The sequence below is a fragment of the Myodes glareolus genome, chromosome 4 (assembly GCF_982192425.1).
Source record: "Myodes glareolus chromosome 4, mMyoGla1.1, whole genome shotgun sequence".
NCBI classification, from domain to species: Eukaryota; Metazoa; Chordata; class Mammalia; order Rodentia; family Cricetidae; genus Myodes; species Myodes glareolus.
Window position 1 is genome coordinate 9,838,577 of NC_142029.1, and position 25,953 is coordinate 9,864,529.

At 41.7% G+C, this 25,953-nt stretch overlaps 1 protein-coding gene across 1 annotated transcript in view; it reads right to left on the minus strand.

The window, feature by feature from the left end:
- Positions 1-10,433: 10,433 nt before the first annotated feature.
- The window catches only part of Dync1li1 (dynein cytoplasmic 1 light intermediate chain 1), a 44,356-nt gene continuing 28,836 nt past the window's right edge, over positions 10,434-25,953 (minus strand). Inside the window, exons 7-13 of the mRNA XM_048423367.3 lie at positions 18,473-18,608; positions 17,876-17,987; positions 15,632-15,691; positions 14,129-14,173; positions 13,370-13,490; positions 11,992-12,144; positions 10,434-10,712 (exon numbers count right to left, since the gene is read on the minus strand). Of these exons, the coding sequence (XP_048279324.1) occupies positions 10,600-10,712; positions 11,992-12,144; positions 13,370-13,490; positions 14,129-14,173; positions 15,632-15,691; positions 17,876-17,987; positions 18,473-18,608 (740 nt within the window). The 3' untranslated portion in view covers positions 10,434-10,599. The remainder of the gene's footprint in view (positions 10,713-11,991; positions 12,145-13,369; positions 13,491-14,128; positions 14,174-15,631; positions 15,692-17,875; positions 17,988-18,472; positions 18,609-25,953) is intronic.

Genomic DNA, 25,953 nt, shown 5'->3' on the forward strand with positions numbered 1-25,953 from the left:
CACTTCCTGAGACTCCGCCCCCGCTTCCGGTCAGCTCCGCCCTCACCACGCCCACTCAATCGCCGCGTCCCGGCCCGTAGAAAGTCCCTCGGTTCGCCACGCCCCTTGCCACTCCTCCCAGCTTCGCCGCACCCCCAGTTCGCCACGCCCCCTCCACCTTTCCGGCTCTCCTGTTAACTCTTGAAATGCTGGTAATTGAGTTCCACGCTTTCTGTGGACTTCTGGCTTTTTTTTTTTTTTTTTGGTTTGGGGGTGGTTTTTGTTTTTTTTTTTTCCATTACATGTATTTTTTAATCTAGCTATCTAGGGGCACTGTGTGGAGATCGAGAAACTATTCGGGGAGTCAGTTCTCCTATCCCTTCGTGTGGATCCTGAGAACTGAATCATCTTTAGGAGTGGCGGCTGGTGTCTTTACCCACAGAGCCATCACTCCGCCCAGGCTTTAAGTATGGTTTCGATCTGATTTTTTTTTTTTTTTTTGAACAAGATCTCACCATGCAGACTAACCCAGAACTCAGTAGTAGCTCCTGGAATTAGTGCCAATCCTCCAGCCTTGACCTCTAAAGTGCTGGGGTTACAGGCATGCACTCCTCCATGTTCAGCCTGTTTTGTTTTTAAAAGGTGTCCGGGATGGAACTCAGGGCCTTCGGCATGCTAAAACCCACACACCCCTGTTGAGTTGTACCCGCAACCTCCTCCTGTGGAGTTCTGATTTATTTTTCACTTCCCACTATCGTGGGATATTTGCACGCTGTGTGAAGATGTACTTGCTGCGATTGGTGTAATAAAAAGCTGACCGGCCAATAGCTAGGCAGGAAGTATAGATGGGATGTCCGGGGACAGAAAGAAAGCAGAAGAGACTGTAGGCCCACAAGAGATGCCAGGAGATGTAGAAGAAGTAGGGTGGGCAGTAAGTGACAGAACATAGATTAATAGAAATGGGTTAATATAAGTTAAAAGAGATAGTTAAAAACAGCCAAAGCGGGGGCTGGAGAGATGGCTCAGAGGTTAAGAACACTGACTGTTCTTCCAGAGGTCCTGAGTTCAAGTTTCAACAACCACATGGTAATCCGTAAGGAGGTCTGGTGCCCTCTTCTGGCATGAAGGTGTGCATGCAGACAAACTAAATAGATAATAAATGTTTAGGCCGAGCTTTCATAATTAGTAAGAAGTCTCCCTGTCATTATTTGCCAACTGGCTGATCCATTTTTCAGATCATCATCTTTTCTTCCGTGCGGATGGTGCACACGTGTATGAAGGTGCAGGCTCACACGTGTGAATGTGGAGATCTCAAGTCAGCCTTGGGCATTGTCCCCAGGCAGGATCTCTCACTGAACCCAGCTCATCAGGTAGGCTAGAATAAAATGGCTCTGAAGGCTCAGAGGTGTGCCTGTCTCCGTGGCCCCAGAACAGTTCAAAAACCACCATACCTGGCTTTTTCACGTGGGTTCTAGGAACTGAGCTCATGCCGTCAATGCCGACAAGCACGTTGTCACAAAGCTGTCTTCCAACTCTTATTTTTCAGTATTGTCGGGATGTCTGTAGTACAACTGAAAACCAGATCTGGGTATTAAGTTTACTGCCGTGTGCCAACCAAAGACACAAAACCATTCCCAGCAGGACACTAGGCAGAGTAATGAAAGTTCTAAAGGACAATTAATAAACAGATTAATCAGAATATTAGATATTGATAAATGACATGAAGGAAGATACTGACCATGCCAACCTATGATTTTTCAATTTTAGATTTTTTTTAACTTAATGATAGTATAGAATCCATCCATATTCAGCAGAAACCACTTTTTGACCTGGAAATTGGCTCTTTTCAATAAATGATGTGAGATAGTCAACTATTATTTTGTAAAATTAGGTTTATTATTTTAAAATTTTTTACCAAATATGGGCTAATGTAACTATGTTTAGGGAAGGCTAAACAAATATACTCTATTTAACAGGGTTAAACACATTTGCAACTGTTCATAATTTTTATGAAACGAATTGTTCTACCAATCAACAGACTGCTGAACTGACCAGACAGTTCTCAAAAGAAAGATAAATGGCCAATGAGAACGTAAAGAGTTCAGCTTCCTTAACTTCAGCAAAATGCAAACCAAGGCTGCTGTGAGAACGGGCTCACCCCAGGCAGAAGGAGCGAAAGTCACAAAGACAGACCTCTGCTCTCTACTGTGAGAGTGCCCACTTGTGTGTCCACCATGGAAATCAGTGCGGGGTTCCTCAAACCACTGAAAACAGAACTGCCGTTCCACCACTATGCCATTCCTGCGTATTTACACAAAAGCTCTTGGGTCGATGTACCCTAGAGATCCTTGCACATGTTTCTAGCAGCGTGTTCCCAATAACCAGGAACTGGAGCCAGCCTGGATGTCCACCAACAGAGGAACGGGCCAAGAAAATACAGTACGTATACACAGGGAAATTCTTTCAACAGTTTTTTTGTTTTGTTTTGCTTTTTTCAGTGAAATCATGACCTATGCAGGAAAAGGAATACAACTGAGTGTTACTGTTAGGTGAAATAAGGCAAACTCAAAATGGTCTCTGACATGCAGATCCTAGGTTTAAAATGATATGTATGGGACTGGGAGATGATTTGCTGGTTAAGAGCAATTTCTGCTCTTTTATGGGACCTGAGTTCAGTTTCCAGCACCCACATAGAGTAACTCACAAGCAACCCACTACTCCAGTTCCAGGGGATCCAGTGTCCTTTTTTGTCCTCCCCTGACATATACACACAAACACACATACACACACAAACACATAAAGAGAAAGAGAGCAAGAGAGAGAGAGAAATACAAAAAAAAAAAGGTTTAAAAAATAAAATTTAAGGGCTGGAGAGATGGCTCAGTGGTTAAGAGCACTGCCTGTTCTTCCAAAGGTCCTGAGTTCAATTCCCAGCAACCACATGGTGACTCACAACCATCTGTAATGAGGTCTGGTGCCCTCTTCTGGCCTGCAGACATACACACAGAGTATTGTATATATAATAAATAAATAAATATTTTTAAAAATTTTTTTAAAATAAAATAAAATTTAACTAATTGTGTACGCCTTCATGTGTCCTGTATATTTGTATACTATGGACATGCCGCTGCCTGCAGAGGTCAGAGGAGGGCATCAGAGTCCCTGGAACTAGGGTCACAGGTAGCTGTGAACTGCCATGTAGGTGTTGTGAATCAATCTTGGGTCCTTTGCAAGAACAACAAGTGCCCTTTAACCACTGAGCCATCTTTCCAGTCTCAGAATAATTTTTTAATCTAATTTAAATTTGTGAATGTGTGTGTGTTTGCATAGGTGTATTTGTAGATCATGAAACTAAAAAAGGGCTCATGACAGCACTCAGGAGGCAGAGGCAGGCGGATCTCTGTGAGTTCAAGACCAGCCTGGTCTACAGAGCTAATTCCGGGGCAGTTAGGGCTACAAAGAGAAGCCTTGTCTCAATAACTAAACAAATAAATAAAAGAGCGGGAAGGAGATGCTGAGAGAGATGGGAGGGAGGACAACAGAGGGCAGGAAACAGAACTACAGACTGAGGGAAGAGAGGGCGCCCGCTGAAGGGGAGGGAAACAAATGACGCCCAAGAACAGTAAAACACAGATGAAATACCACAGCGAAAACCACGCATTCTATGCTGACCTAAAATATGAAGATCGGGCTGGAGATGCAGGTCAGTTGGTGGAGGACTCGCCTAGAACGCATGAAGTCCTGGGTTGCAACCCCAACGACACATAGTTGATGGCACACACACTAATCCCAACACCCTGGACGTGGAGGCGGGTGGACCAGAAGTTCAAGGTTACCTTTGGGCTACACAGCAACTGAGTTTGAGGACAGTCTGGACTACATGAGACTTTGTCTCAAAACAATTAATTTAGTCCAGCAAGATGGCTCAGGCAGTAAAAGTGTTTATCTCACAAGTGGAAGGAGAGAGCAGACTCCTGAAAGTTGTCCTTCGTTGTGAAATAAGCTTTTTGTACACTGTGAAGATGTGTCACTCTGACTGGTGTAACAAAAATCTGAATGGCCAATAGCTAGGCAGGATTTCTGGGCAGAGAGGATACTGGAAAGAAGGATGAGATGCCAGGAGACACAGAGCAAGCAGGATGGGTACTATGGAGATAAGGTAATAAAGTCAAGAGGCAGAAAGGAAATTAATACAAACAGGTGAAGCTATAAGAGCTAGTTAGAAACAAGGCAAAGCCATTGGCCAAACTTTCATATTTATAATAAGCCCATGTGACATTATTAGGGAGACAATAGTCCCACTGGAAAAGTCCCACGACAGTCCTCCATATGCACAGTGTGTCGTGTATACACCCATACCCGTGCACACACTCATAAGAATAAATTTCCATTTAAAAGTTCGATATTGGGGGCTGGAGAGATGGCTCAGTGGTTAAGAGCATTGCCTGCTCTTCCAAAGGTCCTGAGTTCAATTCCCGGCAACCACATGGTGGCTCACAACCATCTGCAATGAGGTCTGGTGCCCTCTTCTGGCCTGCAGACATACACACAGACAGAGTATTGTATACATAATAAATAAATAAATAAATAAATAAATAAATAAATAAATATTAAAAAATAAAGTTCGATATTTCAGACACAGAAAGACAATTATCACAGGTACTCACTTATAAGTGGTTTTTAAACATAAAGCAAAGAAAATCACAATCCCAGAGAACCTATGAGGACTCTAAGAGAGACTTACATAGATCTAATCTATATGGGAAATAGAAAACGAAAAGATATCCTGAGTAAATTGGGAGCATGAGGACCTTGGGGGAGGGTTGAAGGGGAGAGGAGAGGCAAGGAGGGGAGCAGAGAAAAATGTAGCGCTCAATAAAATCAATTAAAAAAAGAAAAAAGTTTGATATTTCAAATTTATGGTGGGTTCACAGGGACCCTGTACTGGTGATGCAGTGAAAAACACACACTTACAGATGAAGGGTCCCTTCATAAATGGGTGGTGGGGAAAGGTGTCTCTGAACACCACAGTGTTAGTGTTGAACGAGACCCCATGTGTGGGGAGGCCCTCAGGTTTACACTTCAGAATGGGAGATAACCAAAGGACAGGCATATACACAGACTAATAAATACATAAATGCTTAAAGGAATTGAGAAAGAATATAAGAAACAATGTTAGGAAAGGCAAACGAAGTCCCTAGAATGAATTTTGGAGTTGTTTAAACTGATCAGACAGACATTGGCAGTTAGGGAAGCTCGAGCTACATTCCCAATCTGCATGTTCCATTTCCACCAGCAGAGGGCGACAAAAACAAAGGCCTGCTAAGGAGGCCTGCTGGCTGGTGTGTTCATCACTAAGCATGGTGAAGAACAGAGCGCTCTTAGAGAAAAAAGGTTGAGGGTTCAGCTACCTCCTGTGAGAACTTTAATGCAAAACACTTTGATCACCTGGGAGGGCAGCAGATAGTAAACGTCTAGTTACCTGGGGATGAGAGAGGGTGGGATTCAGTCTGGAGTTTGGATAGAGGGAGCTTGGGCACTATTTTCTTTTTTAAAAGTATTTATCTTTACTATTTATTACATATATAGTGTTCTGCCTGCATGTATCCCTACACATCAGAAGAGAGCACCCAGATCTCATTATAGATGGTTGTGAGTCACCATGGGGTTGCTGGGAATTGAACTCAGGACCTCTAGAAGAACAGCCTGCACTCTTAACCTCTGAGCCATCTCTCCAGTCTTGGGCACTATTGTCTAACTATTAATGGTAGGCCTTGAATCGAACAAAGTGCTACCCCAGGTAGCTAGAAATCTTAGGGAGGTTTGTTTGTTCTCTTTCCGTTCTTTCCCCTCTGGTTACATTTCAGTTCTTAGGGGCAAGAGAGATGATTCAATGGTAAGAGCACTGTCTCTTGATTTGGTTCCAGTTTCCAGCCATGCAGAGGACTGAAGATAACTACCCATACTGAGAATTTATCCCCAAATAAATAAGCCTTTGTTATACTCCATTCTGGGCTATTGTGGAACTCTTTGGTATGACTACAAACTGGCACCCAACGTAGGGCTTGAACCTACGACCCTGACATTAAGAGTCTCATGCTCTACTGACTGAGCTAGCTGGGGTCTTAATCCCAGAGTCATGGGTTTGGACTCCAAACTGGGCACCATTATATAAACAGAGACTGCGTGTTCATTTCCCGGCTGCCCAGACCCAAATAATCACACAGAAACTATGCTAATTACAACATTGTTTGGTTTATTAGCTCTGGGTTCTTATTAACTAACTCTTATATCTTAAATTAACCCATTTCTATTACTTTATATTTTACCACGAGGTTCGTGGTTTACCCGTAAGGTTCTGGCATCTTCCTTTGGCAGCTACATGGTGACTCCCTGACTCTCTATTTCCTGCCTGGTTTTACTCTGCTAAGCTATTGGCCAAAACAGCTTTATTCATTAACTAATAAAAGCAACACTTATACAGAAGGACATCCCATATCATATATGTGTGAGTTTATGTAAATCATGTGCATGCATATACCCACAGAAGCCAGTAGAGAGCATCAGGTCTCTGGAACTGGAGTTAGGGGCAGTTGCGAACTGCCCGATGAGGGTTCTGGGAACCAAAATAAGGTCCTCTGTAAGAACAGTAGATGTTCATAACTGCTGAGCCACCACTCCCCAGATATCTTTCTTGTGTTTCTCTAATAGAAAGAGACAGATACAGAAATGTGTGTTCATTGGTGTGAGCACACACGTGGGCTGAGAAGTGCATTAGAAGTTTCTGTGCTGTTTACATGTGGTCTGTTTGTGATATTTCATATCATAATTGTAATATGCACTTTTCTGTGTTTGTACACTTCACCAATCTGCTGAAAGAAACAAGAATAAAATTAGCTGAGTGTGATGGCACACGTCTGCAAACCCAGCCCTTGGAAGCAGAGGCAGGAGGATCAGGAGTTCACTCTTGGCTCCTGCCGGTTGTAGAGAGCAGCCTGGGCTACATGAAAACTTGTCTCAACAACAAAACCCCAAACCAGAAACAATTGTTTTAAAGCAAAATTCTAGGGCCAATGGGATGGCTCTATGGATAAAAGCATTTGCCAGGCCAACCTGACTACCTGAGTTTGAGCCCCAGATCCCCCAGTAAAGAACCAAACCCTGAATGTTGTCCTCTGGCCTCCATACATGTTGTGTCACTCAAATATCTGCCCTCACAATGAGAACTATAATAAAAATTTTAAACCCCTATATTGCTAAAATTGCAGAATCTTTTCTGGTCTATATTTTTTTTAAAAAAATTTATTTATTTATTTGTACAGTATCCTGCTTGTAGGCCAGAAAAGGGCACTAGATCTGATTATAGGTGGTTGTGAGTCACCACGTGGTTGCTGGGAATTGAACTCAGGACCTCTGGAAGAGCAGTCAGTGCTCTTAACCGCTGAGCCATCTCTCCAACCTCTCTGGTCTAGATTTTATCAATGACTCCCACCCCAATGCAATACTGAGCATTTAATCCATATGCCACACATGTTCCCCCTGAGCTGAATATCCCCAGCCCATTTACTTTAAGGTGAGTCTCACTAAAGTGCCTAGACAGGCCTTACGCACCCCATCTTCCGCCTGAGTCTCCCCAGCAGCTGGGATGACCGATGTGCACGACACCCAGCTTCAAGAGCTTTTCTCTTTTAGAGCAAATAAGAACGTCTTCCATTTTTTCCTATACCCAGAAAATTTTCCCCATGTAGAAACAAATTATTAGTCTCTTGTGTATTTATGTATCTTTAGCAGTTACATCAAATTACAGGGTGTCAAATAGCACTGTAAAATGACATTTTAATTTAAAACTACAAGAGTTTAAAGAAGTTTTTTGTTTGGTTTTGTTTGAGACAAAATATTACTATATAGTCTTGGCTAGCCTGGAACTTGCTAGATCAGACTGACCTCAAACTCAGATATCTGATTGCTTCAATCTTCCAAGTGGTAGGACTATAGCACATACAGTCTAGATTTTAAAGTTTTAGTGAAAAGATAATGTTACATCATAGATGTTTAGTTTTTGTTTGCTGTTTTTGGGTTTTGTTTGGTTGGTTTTTCAAGACAGGGTTTCCTTGTGTAATAGCTCTGGCTGTCCTGGAACTCAATCTGTAGACCAGGCTGGTCTTGAACTCAGAGATCCAGTTGCCTCTGCCTCCTGTGTGCTGATATTAAAGGTGTGTGCCACCAACACCAATAATTATTTATTTGGAAAATGTCTTTGGAATATAAAAGCCAGATATGGTGACTCATGCCTGCTATCCTAGCACTGGAGAGGCGAAGGCAGAAGAACCACTGAGATTTAAGGCTAGCCTGTGTCCCACAGTCCTAGGACAGCAACTTGAGTTAGAGACACTGTCTCAAACAAATCTTTGAGTATATAAAGCAGAAAAAAGACCGATGTCATGTTCTATCACTAAGACAAAATACTTTCGAAAAGAGCATAAACATTTATCATTTTACTAAATTTTAAAAATTCTATATACTAGGAGTTCACATACTACATCAGTGTGGAGATCAGAGGACAACTTGTGAATGTCTGTTTTCTCCCTCTACTCTGGTCCTCAGGCTTGGAGCAAGCAAACATCTTTACCTGCTGAGTCATCTCACTGGCGCCATAGCGTGAGGATTTATTTTAGGTCATGATCACTTGTCCTTTGCCTTCATTGCTTCCTTTGCCTTCATTGCTGGCAATGAAGTCCTTTGCTTCATTGCTGGCTTATGGACTTAAGCACGGTGAGGCAAAACACTGTGGCAGGTAATGCATGGTAGACAAGGAGGCCAATGAGAGGAGCCTGGGGACAAGATGACCTCTCAAAGGTACATTTCCAATGACCTACTTCCTCCAAACAGGAATCATCTTCTAAGGAATCAATAGCATCCCTGCCCCTATAATTGCACTACCAGGGAGACCAAGTATTTAAATAATGAGCCTATGGGGATATTTCAAATTTAAATCATAACAATAAAGATAACAAGTCCATAATAGGTCAAATGTAGATGTCTTTTCTTAGCTGAATTTCAGTAAAAACAACACCTTATTAAAGGCATTCTAAAACAAGCACTAAAAACTGAGCTCATTAAAAAGGCAGAACTGGTCACACTTGTCTTCTACCTATTCGCTGCTCTGGTGCAATTGCCAAGTTTTAAAAATAGCTTCTAATTTGAGGAGGTGCATGTTTGTAATCCCAACATTTGGAAGGCATAGGCAAGACAATCCCAAATTCTAGGCCAGGATGAGGTACATAGTAGGATATGGTTTCAATGTTAGGCAAGATGTACCAACTATGGCAACAGTGTCATGGCTGTTACGGGAGTAACCAACCAGTTTCTGACTGACTAAGAGGCCCCACTCCACAAAAGGATATCCAAACCTGGTTCTGTAAAGCTGACCAAAAGCCCTTGGAAGTCATGCTGTAGTGGGAATCCACTATTGTCTGCAAAACTATTGTCCAACTGCCATTGAAGTACTTATATTTATGTCTGTAGATTTGTGCTGCTGGGCCCTACATAATTTTTAGTGCCACAGAAAAAAAAGGCACAATGGCACAAATCTATAATCCCAACACTAGGGAAGCAGAGGCAGAAGGATCAGGAGTTCAAGGCCAACCTTGGCTACATGAGACTCTGCCTCAAAAAAAAAAAACACCAAAGTGGGTAGGGAAAAATTAAACTACATAGTGAGTTACAAGTTAGCATGAGATACATGGAATAATCCTATTAAGTCAAACATTTCAAATTACTAACAAATTTCATTCCTTAGCTGACAAATCAAACTGGAATTTGATTTGTCAAATAAGAAAAGGCAACACATTATTTGACCCTGAATGCAGAGAATAAATACTTTATTAACTGATTACAGTTGAAAGTCACGAACAAAAAAGGAGTATATTAAGGCAGAGCCATATATATATACATATACATATATATATGTATGTATAGACAACTGCAAAGCCGGTTCTCTTTACATGTTCATAACTTCGACATCTCTCACACTCAGGTGTGCTTGCTTTCTTGATCAGAGGAGCATCTTGGCCAATGGTTCTAGTCCTTCTGGTGGTAATGTACAGCATCACGGGGTGAGACGACTGTGCCTCAGGTGTGACTACACTCTGGTTGCTGTGAAATCAGACGACTGATCAGCGTTCTTCAGAAAAACATGGGATTTTAAAAAGGATTTCAATAGTCTTACCTAACACAAGTTTAGACTTCTGAGTTAATCAATGCCCTTCCCTAAATGCTCCTGTACGGAGCATTATTTTCTAGGCTTATATAGCCTAGAACACAGGATAACCTGGTTCTATTGCAGTCTTATATAGTTTGACAGTTTTTTCAAAATCCAAAATTGCTTCTTTATGCAGAATGGCAATGCAAACAGTTATTCTACATAATGTAAAATTGTCTTTCTTCTGTGTAGCTCCTCTTATAAAAATGGGCAGCCACAAAAAAAAAAAAAAAGGGACATAAACTTTGTCTGTCTGTTGTAAAAGCTCCCAGCCCCCTAATTCCAACTTGGAAGGAAAAGGCAGACAGAGGCGAGCTGCTTTCCCCAGAAGAATGAACAAATGGCTTTGTTTGGTATCTTCAGGAGGCTTCTCCTTCCGTAGGAGATGTAGGTGTTGTAGGAGAAACAGAAGCAGGTTTCCGTGTGATTCTGTCTAGCTCTGCATGAACGTCTGAGAGCACAGGCTTCTGGCCTACAGAAAGAACAAGAGTTAGACATAGTCTTCTACTTAAAACTGGTCAATGCTTTCACTGACTTTACACTCCCTCCTAAGGCTGCTGTGGTGGCTAAGGGAGACTGCTGAGCTCAAGGCTACACACCAAGCCCTGGCTTGGGGGTCGGGGTGGCAGGTGACCACGCCTGCAGTCCCAGCACTCCGGAAGCTGAGAAAGGTGGACCGCTATAACATCATAGCTAACCTGGGCTAAGATAGGACCTGAGTTTGAGGCCCTATCTTTAAAAACAACCACAACAATAACAACAAAAAACTTTATGTAGCCTTATATTGTATAAAGATCCTTAAAAATACAGGTCCTCATTTTAAACTGAGGGGCAGTGCACCAGTACCTACCAATTAACCTCATATGTGAGCTTTGTTGTTTCTATTTTTAGGGCACAAGGCAGTGAACAGTCCAGCAAACAGCAGAGCTGGATCTGGAGAGATGAGCAAGAACTGCCTCAAAATGAGCAGCATATAAAGGTCAGGGGCCAGAGTCCTCCTAACCAGCCGAGGGGTGACATGTCTAACTCTCTGAAACACCAGCCATTCTCCAATCTTTAAATGTAGGGGTTGATGTGACGGCTCAGCAGGTAAAGGCACTTGCCACCAAGCCTGATGACCTGAGTTTGATCTCGGGGACCCACATGGTAGAAGAAAACTGAAACCAGAAAGTTGTCTTCTGACCTCCCCACACAAATTTGACATAGAATCATGACATGACCCAGGAATTCCAATCTCAAATAATGTCCCAAATAATTAAAAATGTAAGATCACATAAAAATTAACATTCATAGCAGCATTATTCAAAATGGCCAAGACGAAAGAGAGAGAGAAAAAAAGAAAAGGAAGGAAGAGAGAAAGAGAGAGAGAAAGAGAGAGAGAGAGAGAGAGGAGGAGAGAGAGAGAGAAAGAAATAACCAAATGAAATATAACTTTTCCACATAGGGTGTGTAACTGAGCCCTGAAAAGAAAGGAAGCTCTAACACAGGTTACATGAAAGAGCCTGAGAACACAGAAAAGAAGACACACTGCTACGATTGCAGTTGCATGAAGGCCAGCCAGGCAGCCCCAGACAAGACCAGTACCGGCGGTCCAGACACTGAAAGGCATAGAAAGTTTGACTTTTCTTTGAGAGATGAAGATGATCTGAAATTAGACTGTGACAGTTTCTAAAGCCACAAGCGACTTCATCTGTGTCACACCCAGTGAGGCTGCACTCCAACAACAATGCCCCCTGCTCAGAAGGCTCTACCTGACTTTTTGGCGGAGGGCGGCAAGCCGGGGCTTCCCCCTGTGGCGCCTCCTCCAGGACTGCCCCCGACCCCGGGGCCTCCAGGGGAGCCAGTCTTCTTACTCAACAGACTGTTGAAGAAGTTTGCCAGGACGCCTTCGCTCGTCGCTCCAGCTTTAAAACAAACAAACAATGTTTTAGAACAGATTCCATTTTCCCATATTATTACAAACTACTTAGACTTTCATCTGCTCACACACAAAGTAATTGCAAGGATAGGTTTTTAGTCTTAATTTTATTCATTATTGTTGTCTTCATGTCCGATCTGTGTGTGTGGGTGGGTGGTGGTGGATGTGGCTCCACACTGTACATGTGGAGGCCAGAGACAACCTGAGGAGCCGATTTCTCTCCCTCACATTCACGTGTTCGGGGCCTGTACTCAGGTGATTGGGCTTGGACAGCAAGTATTAAACTTGCTAAGCCATCTTACCAGTCCAAGAGTAGTATTTTAAAAGGCCAAGAATATTTTTTATTTTATTTATATTATTGTATAATAATATGTATGTGCGTAGGTGTGTGCATATGAACCACAGGTGTGTAGGGGTCCAAAGAGGTCAGAAGAGGCGTCAGATCCCCTGGACTTGCAGTTATATACGGCTGAGCAGTCATGTGGGTGCAGGGAACTGCACCTAGATCCTCTGCAAAAGCAGCCAGTACTCTTAACCACTGAAGTATCTGCACAGCCTTGGGCCAAAAGTAATTTAAGCATTCATATTAGATGCTAATATACCTCCCCCCTTTTTAAATTTCATTTTTCAAAACAGGGTTTCTTTGTGTAGTCCTGGAACTTGCTCTGTAGACCAGGCTGGCCACAAACTCAGAGATCCACCTGCCTCTGCATCCAGAATGCTGGGATTAAAGGCGTGTGTCATCACCACCCAGCTACCTGTTCCTTTTAAAAGAGTTTTATAATCTTTTTTTTTCACATTTATTCTTTGTGTGTGTGTGTGTGTGTGTGTGTGTATGTGTGTGTAGGTTACAGGACAATATGCAGAACTGGTTCTCTCCTTCTACTATGTGGGTAGTTCTAGGGATTGAACTCAGGTTGTCAGGCAAGTGACTTTACCACTAACCATTTTGCCAACCCTGGATTACCTATTAACTATCAAAATTAATTTCTCCAACGGTCTCCCAGAGGAGAATAACTGAAGCTTTCGCCACAAGCACAGTGAGACAGTGAGACGACACTGTGGTGTTTACAGCCCGTTTATGAGCTCCTAGCTACCAAACAAAGCTTAGAGAGTATGGATCAGCAAAGGAAAGCATTCCAGTAGATCCCAGACACGCACGCTCATTATAAAACATACTGCACTGCTTCTTTCAAGAGACGGAGTTATACCTTTCATGTTCGGATCAATTTTTTTTGACCCAGCAGGGATGGGGGACACACTGGCAACATTGGATGATACAGATCTGTTTGGTGTTCGAGGGGAGCCTCCAGGAACTCTTGGTGATGCATCCTAGGAAAAAATGGGAAAAGCACAAATATAAAAAATTAAAGTCTTCACAATATTCAAAAACATTCTACTACTGTCCCCACCTATTCTACTAGCTATTACACTACAACTTATTGATAAAAACGCTAACAACCCCGCCCTCATTACTAGGGAGCACCACAGCCCACATTTCAGGACAGCGATCTGCACTGGTGGAAAGGGAGCAATGTACTGGATAGTGAAGTGTAGCTCTGAGCACAAGCTTGGGAGACAGAGCTGGTTTCCTAGCTGCATGATCAGACAAGTCATGGTGTCCTCCCTAGTCTCCACTCCCATCTACAATGTGGAACTATTATGTAACAGGACTCCTCTGTAAGGATGTATTGAGGGTTTGTAAAAGTACACACACAGCTTGTGTACAGTGACATACAGGTATAAAATAAACACTGAAGAGATATTTACATTTCAATGTACTAAAAACTATAGATTCTTTAAAAACATCTCACAATTGCAGAAGAATTACCAACTGAAGTTTATACTGAAGCATACTGCACTGTGTGTGTGTGCGTGTGTATGTGTGTGCATGTGTGGGTGTGTGTTTAAGAGAACTACAACAGCATGAGCTGAACATTAACAGTTTTGTCGAGGTTAATAATACTGACCACAGGCCTTCCAGCTGCAGTTGGTGGTTGCTTTGCTAAAAGGGACTGGGGGAAAAAAAGAATTCTAGTTTAAACATTCATAGCTTACATTACTGTCATATATACATACACACATACATACACACAGGCTTTTTTATTTTATTTTTTAAAGGTTTATTTATTTATTATGTATACAACATTCCTTCCATGTACACCTGCACACCAGAAGGGGGCACCAAATCTCATTACAGATGGCTGTGAGCCACCATGTGGTTGCTGAGAATTGAACTCCGGACCGCTGGAAGAGCAGCCAATGCTCTTAACTGCTGAGCCATCTTGCCAGCCCCTTTTTATTCTTTTAAAGACAAGGTTTCTCTGTGTAGCCCTAGCTGTCCTGTAATTCTGTAGTCAAGGCTGACCTCAGAGATCTGCTTGCCTCTGATTCCCAAGTGCTGGGATTAAAGGCATGCACCACCAGCACCTGGTGTATACATCTGTATGCACATTAGCCTTAAAAGTAACCATGTGTCAGGCATAGTAATGTATACCTTTAATTTCAGCACTCAAGAGGAAGACTTAGGTGGATCCTTGTAATTTCCAGGCCAGCCTGGTCTACATAATGAGTGTCAGGCCAGCCAGGGCTACAAAGTGAGACCTTGGGTCAAAAATAAATAAATTAGCCAGGAATTGGCCTTTAATCTGGGGAGGCAGAGGCAGGCAGATCTTTCTGAGTTCAACGCCAGCCTGAACTAGGACAGCTAGGGCTATTACACAGGGAAATCCTGTCTCAAAAAGTCAATAAACAAATAAATAAATAAGGTGCTGGAAAGATGGTTCAGCTGTTAGGAATACTGGTCACTCTTCCAGAGGATCCAGGCTCAATTCCCAGCACCCATATGGTAGCTCACAACCATCCAAACTCCAGCTCTACGAGATCCTACAGCTCTTTTCTAATCTCTTTGGGCGCTAAGCATGCACACGGCACACAGATGTACACCCAAACAAAACATTCATAGATAGAAAATTTGCTTTAATTAAAATACTTTAGTTTTTTAAAAAAGTAAAAGCAGCTAGTAGTGGCACATGCCTTTAATCCCACCACTTGGGAGGAAGAGGCAGGCGGATCTTTGTGAGTTCAAGGTTAGCCTGGTCTACAGAGTGAGTTCCAGGATAGCCAGGGCCAGGGCTACACAGAGAAACCCTGTCTCACAAAACTAAAAAAAAAAAAAAAAAAAATCTCTGGCATGGTGCATGATGGTTAAAAGGGTAAAGACATTTGCCTCATGACCTAGATGATGACCAATATACCCAGGAGGACCAACCCCCAAAAGCTGTCCTCTCACAACACAGAAATAACAGCATGCATGTACACCTCACCCCAACTCACACACATTAAATAAATAAATAATGTAATACAATTTTAAGTACGTTATAGTTATACAGATATGCATAGGGCTTGAAGGTACATGAAATCATCTTTGCATAATTAATTCTACAAAGACCACCTTGAACGTGACTTCATACCTGTAACTTCATAAGAAACACTTGATCATCTTCTGCCATGATCTCCTTCTCATGCACAAACTGAAAGGAGTAAGTCGAAAGAAATGAGTAAGTTGAATAAGTTTGCTAACACCACTAAAAACTGTGTGAATTAGACTGAAAGACAGTTCAAGAACTTGAACTTTGCCTCTGCTTACATAAGTGACGCCCAAGTATGGCTGTGTAATTTTGTTATGTTTATATTGAAAAGCTACACATGGTTGGGCAGTGGTAATCCCAGCACACAGGAGGCAGAGACAGGCGGATCTCTGGGAGTTCGAGGCCAGCCTGGTGTACAGAGCAAGTTCTAGGACAGGCTCCTGTGGGACCAGGCTTAGGTTGTTATGGATAATCATCAATAATAGTCAAGCTTGTAGTCACGCTTATTGGATTTTCTGGATATATAGAGATGTATTTCAGTTAGTTAAGCATTCTTCATATCTTTCAAAGACTACAGAATATGGCATTTTAATGTTTTAAGAACTTAGGGTTTTTCATGACAATGAGACACGTCTACTCCTGGTAGCACCAATCTACTTCAAGAGGAAGATGGGCATCAAAGAAGCTCCTTATGGAGTTTGATAGCCATTTGGGCAAGAAACTGCTCTTGCCTGGACTGTTGCATAAACTGGACACAGAGAACCCGCAGAGAGAGGACTAAAGGTGAGATGGTCTTTCAGGGTTCCTGATTCATGAAAAAGTCTGCAAGACATTCTGCAGGACACAGCAGATAGTGACTGAACTGCCTTTGAAATTTCCTGCTTCATGGAAATGTCTGCTGGAAACTACGGGCCTGTAGGCTGAAGATGGATGCCCCAACGGTACAAAAGAACTTTGGGTGACTGTCCAGACAGCGAGATGTCTCCGTCATTTCTAGAGTTTGAAGTTGCTTATTTCTTGTTTAATTAGGTAATATTATATCCTTCTGAAGTCTTTGATGAAGTTGAAGAATGGTTAGTTATAGTTTTCCTTAGTTATGATAAAAGATAAAGTAGATATAAATATTGTAACTGTAATTCTTGCTTGATAACTGTTTTGTTATATACAATTTTACTATGTTAAAGTTAAAGCCTTTCTTTTTTGTTTAAACAGAAAAGGGGGAAATGATGGAGGAGGGTTAACTGTCTATGTGTTACTTTCATTGGTTAATAAAGAAACTGCCTTGGCTTTTGGTAGGACAGCAGCTTAGATAGGTGGAGTAGACAGAACAGAATGCTGGGAAGAAGACAATAAGGTAGTAGCCATGACTCTCCTCTCCAAGACAGCTGCAGGTTAGAATCCTCCTGGTAAGCCACCACCTAGTGGTGCTGCACAGATTATTAGAAATGGGTTAGATCAATATGTAAGAGTTAGCTAATAAGAGGCTACAGATAATGGGCCAAGCAGTGTTTAAAAGAATACAGTTTCCATGTAATTATTTCAGGGGTAAAGCTAGCTGGGAGGCAGGCGGCAGGAAGCGGCCCACTGCTCCTTCTACAGGCTCCAAAACTACACAGAGAAAAAAAGGAAGAGAGAGAAAGAGAGGGGGAGGGAGGGAGGGAGGGAGGGAGGGAAGGAGGGAGCTCTTGTCACTACTTAACAACCCCCACACAGAAGACAGACACCTAAACTGTGAACACTGCAGTTCCATAAGGTTCATGACATGTATCTCACCAATATTATTTTTTCCTAAAATGCTGCATTAGATTTTTGACGAGGATTCATACACAAAAATATTTATTTTATGTCACTTCTAGGAACATCTTAATACAAGATGTACACATAAGAAAAACACCTTCTGGAACCTGATTTAACAATCCTAAAGTAAAACCTTACCCAAGACTAAAACAAAATGGCAAGTTTTAGCTAGCTATGAGTCAATACAGGCAACCAGTGACTAAGGTCAAGACCCAAGATCCTCAATGGGTAGAGTGGAGGAAAGCCCTGCAGTGTTGGCCTGGTAGCCTCTGAAGTCCACAGTCTCCATGTGCTCTAAGTGCTCAAGATCCACATGTCCACTCACGTGACTTCCACAGTATGTTAGAAACAGACTCAGTGCTAGTGTCTGCAATCTAAAGATGAAAAGACTCCTGTCTGGAACCGAGTAGTCAGCTGACATTTGCTGGGACAGGTGCACAGGTAGAGCACACTCAGTCACTCCCATGACAGCTAAGGAGACCTTCTTCTTCTGTGCCCTTACCACTGCAGGCCAGAGATAGCGCTCAGCTTATCATTTCCATAACTTACCTTTCGGACAGGAGGTTTGGTTATGATGTCTTCAAAATTATCTTCTATTTTCAAGGTTTGAAAATTTTCATGTAATATTCCTATTTTCTTATCATTATCCCATCCTGCTGGACTGGGGAGAAATGCACACAAAACATAACATCATCACTTTTTTCACTTAACCCATGGAACACTTTGGGGAGTTGAGGGAGCACAGTACTAAGGATTGAACATGTGGCTTCGTGCATGCAGTGTCATTCTCTACCACTGAGCTACAGCCCCATGGACCAATTGCAGGACTTCAAGCATGCTAGGGAAGCATTCTACCAGCCCCTCCCCGAAAATATGTAAAACCAAGTCCACACTAAATTTTGGGCATCATATACCGTAACAGCTGAATAAGCTGATATACCAACAAGGCACCTGACAGACATTTTAGCTAAAACAGCAGAGAACTTGTGAGACGGGGTAAAACTGAAGGGCAATGAGGTACAGGTCCAAGCAGGTTATTAACAAACTATCCTCACCCACTTGTCACACAGGCCTCAAGTCCCATCTAAAATAGAACACAGAGACTGAGCGACAGCACAGGAGAAACTGCACTTTGCGCACACTTACATAAACACTGCGTCCTTTTCCACCACCACCGCAGGGATCTTGTAGGGGAACCCATAGAGCTTCTGGACGATGTATTTATAAACCAGGTCTATGTTCTTGTTCTCTTTCACTGAGGTGTAAATAAGCGCTGCACCATCTGGTCATCTCATTAAGGAAGAAAGTGTGAGATTCACGAAGGTGCCTCAAACCATGTTTTCAGCTTAACATGCACATGTATGCACAGTGCCAAGGAGCAAGCAGCCAGGGTAGCTAATATGATGACACAGTTAGCAAGAAGTTCTGAATTATGCAGCACTCAGGAAGGAGAAGCAGGAGGGTCAGAAGCTCACAGTCATCTTCAGCTATACAGAGTTTAAGGCCAGTCAGCAATATGTGAGACACTGCCTCAAAAAATAAAAATAATAACAATTTCCAAAGTAAAAAATACTTATGTGCTATAAGGAGAATAAAATAATTCTATAAAATTTAGGTTAGAAGCTTGGTGGTGGTGGCACACGCCTTTAATCCCAGCACTCAGGAGGCAGAGGCAGGTAGATCTCTGTAAGTTCAAGGCCAGCCTGAACTCTACAAGAGCTAGTTCCAGGACAGGGCTACACAGAAGAAAGAAAGTAAAAACCCTGTCTTGAAAGACTAAAGAAAAAATAAATAAGAAAAATAAATTCAGTTTAGGAGAGTAGATGTTTCATAAGCCTAAGAAGTATAAGCAAATTTAACAACACTGATACCACTACCATGTTTAAAGTACATGAAATGTTGGGCATGGCAGCACACACCTGGAATCACAGCACCAAGGAGGCTGAGGTAGAAGGATCATCAGTTTGAAGCCAGCCTGGACCACACAGTGATGCCTCGTCTTAAAAGGGGAATGGGATGTGAGTAGGGGGTTGAAGAGATGGCATCATGGGTAAGAGTGCTTCCGGGAAAGCAAGAGGACACAGATTCAAATCCAGCACCTATCTGAATTTAAAAGTTGGACATGTAGTCCCAGCAGTGGGAAGCAGAGACAGGTGGACCCCAGGAGCCTACTGGCTGGTCAGCCCAACTGGACCGGTAATCTTCAGATTCAGTAAGAAACCTTGTCTCAAAAGATAAGGTGGACAGCAATAAAGAAAGACACCCAGCGTTCTCCATCTGTCACACATACATGGCATGGGCAAACACATATACCTCCCAACACACACACACACAAGCCAAAGAAACAATAAACAACAATGAATAAAGATGTTTGGGAACTTAAACAGAAGGCTCAGTGGGTTAAAGCTCTTGCCACCAAGCCTGAAGACCTGAGTTCAAATCCTGGGACCCCCATGGTGGAAGGAAAGAACCAACTCTTGTAAATTGTCTTACTACCTTTTATCTAGGCGCCATGGTGGATTAAAGGTCTAAGGAAAAGAGCATGTGACCACTGATAGGTGATCTAGTCAGAGTGGCTATTCCAACTTCTACAACCACCTAGAAGGATCAATCTAGCACAGGCCACTGTGTTCCTGAAAAAGGAGAGTAACTAAGTTCAACATGGAATGATGAGAACATTCCCAACTGGGATATTCATATTGTCTTAGGACATGACTTCAGCCTTACTTCAAATACTGTCAAATATAACTTGGCACCAACAAAATATTAATCTTAAATAAAACTTACTAGTATGAATTCTGAATAATCTTGTTCATAATATGAACCGATTTTTAATAATTTAGAAGATTTTTATAAATGAAAAGCCTGAGCTTCAATTAAAAGCTCTAAAACAGTTGGTGACTTCAGACTGTTATTGTTAATGAATACACACTTCACCATCTTGACTTCTCACAGGTGGTTCTCTCTGAGAACCAGCTGGCTATAATCTCCACGGTAGTGGACAGCGTCTTCCCTGATTACATTTCTACATTTACACTTTTGTCTTTTCCTCCTAAGCTTACAGCACCCAGTATCCACCCATGTGTTAACCAGGCCAGCTCTGCCTAGCTTCTGAGAGTAACAAGATCAGGCACAGTCGGGGTGGGAAGGCTGTAGACAACATTTACATTTTCAATCATAACTTTTTTTTAATTTGCATTGGTTTTTTTGCCTGTATGTCTGTCTGTGTGTGTCAGACCTTGGAATTACAGACAGTTGTGAGCTGCCACATGGGTGCTAAGAATCCAGCCCATAATTTTATTATTTGTTTTTTTTTTAAACAGTCTCACTATGCTGCCGACCAGGCTGGCCTGGAACTCACTAGAATCTGCTGAAATTAAAGATATGTGTGTATACCCAGCTTTTTAAAATTTTTATTTTATGTTTACTAGTGTTTTGCCTGCATGTGTGAGGGCTTCCTTCCTTCCTTCCTTCCTTCCTTCCTTCCTTCTTTCTTTCTTTCTAAAAAAAGGTACTTTATCATGTATGTGCCTGTGCAGACATGTCTGTGTGCATGAATGCAGTGGTCTATGGAGTCCGGCAGGGGGCGCTGCAGGTAGCTGTGCACCATCAGATAACAGATGATGGGAAACGATTCTGCATAGCAACAGGTGCTTGCAGCCACCCTTCCATCCTTTTTGTTTCCCGTTGAAGATGCAATATCCAGAAGTGCCCTTCACCTCAGCACAATTCAACTAGGTGACATGGGGAGACAGGCCATAAACAGAAGAGTGCATAGAGGGGCACCACGGAAGAAAATGACCGTGTCCAAAGATTTCACTCAACTAGGCTCTCCTATGTGACCTTTAAATTAAATGTCCATACTCAGCATGATGTCTATATAAGACCCGTGCAGGACTCAATTGTCACCTGTAAGTTCTCTTAAAAATCTCACAAGCCTCATTTTCTCTTTGGTTAGTAAAGGTCACTCAGACTCACCTAATCTTTGCAACCTACATTAGAAAGACTCTATATGACATGCTTCCCAATGTGTGATCATAAAAATAATTCACAAGGTGTTTTTCTTTTTTTAAAGATTTATTTTATTTATTTGGGGGTGTTTGGTTTTTTATGTAGCCCTGGCTGTCCTGGAACTCACTATGCAGACCAGACTGATCTCAAACTCACCGAGATCCACCTGCCCCAGTCTCCTGTGTAGTGGGATTAAAGTCATTTGCCACTACACCTGATCCCAGCAAGTTTTTTATTGTTGTCTATTTGTTTTTCAATGTATATCTATTTTGTGTATATGAATGCTATATCTGCATGTATGACTTTATGCCAGAAGAGGGCATCAGACCCCACTATAGATGGTTGTGAACCACCAAGTGGTTGCTGGGAATCTGAAAGAGCAGCCAGTGGGTGATCTCAACAGCTGAGTTATCTCTCCAGTCCCCTACCCACTACCTCACTCTTGAAGCTTTAAAAGTAGATTTTTCCATCCCTGACTTGGAATGTTTCAAACTAAGAGGTCTTAGAATCTAAGAGTTAGGTAAACATAGCCTGATGATTCTGAAAGCATTAAGAAAGGCTCTGTGTAACATACAGAACAAGTTAAAAATGAAAACAAACCGACAGGCTGATCTTGCCCTACCACTCATTAATAAATGGGCATAGCTGAATGTGATGGCACACGTCAATCCCAGCACTTGGGAGGCAGATCTCTGTGAGTTTGAGGCCATTTGGTCCAGAAAATGAGTTCCAGAACAGCCAGGACTACAGAGAAAAAAACCCTGTCTCAAAAAAAAACAAAATAACCTGGGAGGTGGTGGCACACGCCTTTAATCCCAGCACTTGGGAGGCAGAGGCAGGAGGATCTCTGTGAGTTCTAGGCCAGCCTGGTCCACAAGAGCTAGTTTTAGGACAGACTCCAAAGCTACAGAGAAACCCTGTCTCAAAAAAAAAAAAAAAAAAAAAACAAAACCCCAAACAAAACACCCCCCAAAAAAGATAGGCAGGCAGACAGACAGACATATAGATAGAAAGAATAGAATAAATGGACACAGTTTTTTTGGGTTTTGCTGCAGGGTTTCAGGATGTGGCCCAGATAGGCCATGAACTCATTATATAGCCCAGGCTAGCCTCAAACTCCATTCTATTGTCTCAGTCTGCTAGGTGCTGGGATTACAGGCATGCTCCACCATGCCGGCCACAGATTTTAATCATGTAGATTGACAAGACTGTCACATTAGAATTTTCCACATATATGTGTGTATTAGTTGCTTTTCTGCTGCTGTGGTAAAACACCAGAAGCAAGACAACTTATAGACGGAGGAGTTTATTCGGCTTACAGTTCCAGAGGGATAACCGCCGGTCATGGCAGGGAGGCATGGCAGCAGGTATGGAGCAGAATGTCAGGAGCTCACATCCTTTACCACTACCACAACGTAGAGAGAAAGGCTGTGAGTCTTTTAACGCTAAAATCAATCTATCTATGGCACATACTTATAGGTATATATAATTTTAGGTAAACATAAAATACTATGGTTCCCTTCTATATATGTGTTGCTTTTATTGGTTAATGAATAAAGCTACTTTAGCCAATGGCTTAGAAGAGTAAAGTCAGGCAGGATTTCCGAACAGAGATATATATAGAGAGTAGGCGGAATCAGAGAGATGCCATAGCTGCCGAAGGAGACACATGCCAGAACTTTACCTGATAAGCCACAGCCTCGTGGCAATACATAGAATAATAGAAATGGGTTAATTCAATATGTAAGAGCTAGCTAGAAATACTCCTAAGTCATTGGCCAATCAGTGTTGTAATCAATATAGTTTCTGTGTGATTTTTTTGGGTCTGGGCATCTGGGAACCAAACGTGCAGTCTCCGGTTACAAAATGGTGCCCACCGTCTGGGGCATGGATCCACATAAGACCTAAAAAAAGCTTAAGAAAAAAAGAGAGAGAGAGAGAGCTTCTAGACTCACAAAAATGGGAACCAAGCACAACTTCTTGGTTGCCACATTTTTTTTTCTCATTTAGGCTGTTTGCTGGCTGCAAGCAGAGGCACAGCTTCTTTAAGAGATGGCTTCCTAGTTCATACTGGCATGAATGGCTCTGGCTCTTTTGGGAGTTCCGGCTACAGATCACTTAAATGGGGTATGTGAGCAGAGTGTTACGAGTTGCTTAATGTCAACATAGACCCACTGCAACCCTGGAGTTGGGGCAAGGAGCATGGCTCACAGAAGCAGTGAACATACCTCTGCCATGTTGGAGTGGGAGAAGCAATAGACAGGGTCCTGGAGTTGGTCCTAGCCACGACCACTTCACATTTAAAAAGAAAAAAAGGCTCTCCTGGTCAGAAAATGATTACAGCTAGGCAATAAAGACAGATACAGACAAAAAGAAACCTCTGAATGGGTCACAATGTGTTTTAAAAATGTAGATAGACTTGGGAGAGAAAGAAAAAGAATATAGACAGAAGTACAGACAGTCATAGATTAAAGGAGTAAAGATAATAAAATAATATTAAAAAGTAACAGAGTAAAAAAAAATAAGCCATATAAAGATGAAAATACACATCGAATTTGTATTATATATATTATTGTGTTTTCTTTGAATTTTTTGACTGAAAATGAGCTAAGTACAGAGAGACATTTTACTATACAGGCTACAAAGCTAAACCAACACTATACATACATACAGACAGACAGACAGACAGATATATATATATATACACACACACACACACACACACACACACATTCTGCTTTTATTTCCACAGAAGATGAGGACCTGTGGATTCCTTCCAGGCTAATATGGTTTGATGAAGCAAGATTCCCCCAAAAGGTCTCCATGAACCCTAAAAATACTTAATTCAACAAACAGCAGAAAGCAGTTTGGAGAAAACAACACCCAAAATCCCAAAATGATTGTTTATAAATGTTTGTATTCATTTAAAGAGGTATATGATATAGCAATGAATTCTTTACACTGGTATGGACTTTGGCTTATTGATATTAATTTAAGGTCAATTTTGTTATATGTATATTTCTCCTCTGGTTTAAGGTATTATATGTTCATATAGCTAATCTAAAAATGTAATACATAATTAAAAATTACAGATTAATAAATAGTCATTTATAATAGTCAAACTTGTAGTCATGTTAGTTAAGTTTTCTAGATGTACAGAGATATATTTCAAATGGGTAAGTATTCTTCAAAACAAAGACTTACAGAATATGGCATTTAAAATATTTTAGGAATTTAGACTTTTTTCAATAGTGAGACTTGTCTGCTTCTGGGAGCACCAATTACTTCAGAGAAGTTGATGGGCATCAAAGAAAACTGTTATGGAATTTGCCTTCAATGTGTCTGCACTGCTTTATGGTATACTGTATGAACTGGACATGCAGGACCCACAGAAAAGTGACTGCTGAACATTCTCAAAAGATGGGATGGTCCTTCAGGGTTCCTGTTTCACAGAAGAAATTGACAGACATTCTGCAGGACACAGAAGACAGCAACTGATAAACTTTACCATTACAAGGCAGAACAGATCTTCATATTTCCTGCTTCATGGAAAAGTTTACTGGACACTATGAGCCAGTAGACTGAAGATGGATGCACCAACATTACAGAAGAACTTTGGGTAACTGTCCAGGCAGCAAGATGTCTCTGTCAATTCTAGAATTTTGGAAGTTGCTTACAATGCACTTTCCATTTACTTAGGTAATATTATATCTTTCTGGGGTCTTTGAAGAGTTGAAGACAAATGTAGTTATTTTTCTTAGTTATGATAAAATATAAATTAGATATGAAATTCTAGACTCATAAACATTGTATTTGGAATTCTTGCTTAATACCTATTTTGTTATATGTAATTTTGCTATGTTAAAGTTAAAACCTTCCTTTTTATTTATACAGAAAAGGGGAAGAGGGGCTGGAGAGATGGCTCAGTGGTTAAGAGCATTGCCTGCTCTTCCAAAGGTCCTGAGTTCAATTCCCAGCAACCACATGGTGGCTCATCTGTAATGAGGTCTGGTGCCCTCTTCTGGCCTTCAGGCATACACACAGACAGAATATTGTATAAATAATAAATAAATAAATAAATATTTAATAAAAAATAGGGGGAAGAGAGATGGGATGCCATTCTATACATGTATTGCTTTTATTGGATAATGAATAAAGCTGTTTTGGCCAATGGCTTAGCAGAGTAAAGCTAGGCGGGAAATTCAAACAGAGACATATAGAGAGAATAGGCAGAGTCAGAGAGATACCATATAGCTGCTGAAGGAGACAGATATCAGAACCTTACCTGGTTCTCCACAGCCCCGCAGAGATACACAGAATAATAGAAATGGGTTAGTTCAAAATACATGAGCCTATGGGGGACAGTCTCAGTCAAACCACTACAACCTGATTAACTATTTTTCTTAAGCACAATTTTTTAAATATGGCAAATTAATATTACATATTTCAGGGTTTATTTTTTGTCTTTGTTTTGTTTTGTTCATTTCCTTTTCACTGACACAGGCTTTCTCTGTAGTTTTGGAGCCTGTCCTGGAACTCGCTCTGTAGACCAGGTTGGCCTTGAACTCACAGAGATCTGCCTGCCTGTCTCCCAAGTGCTGGGATTAAAAGCGTGT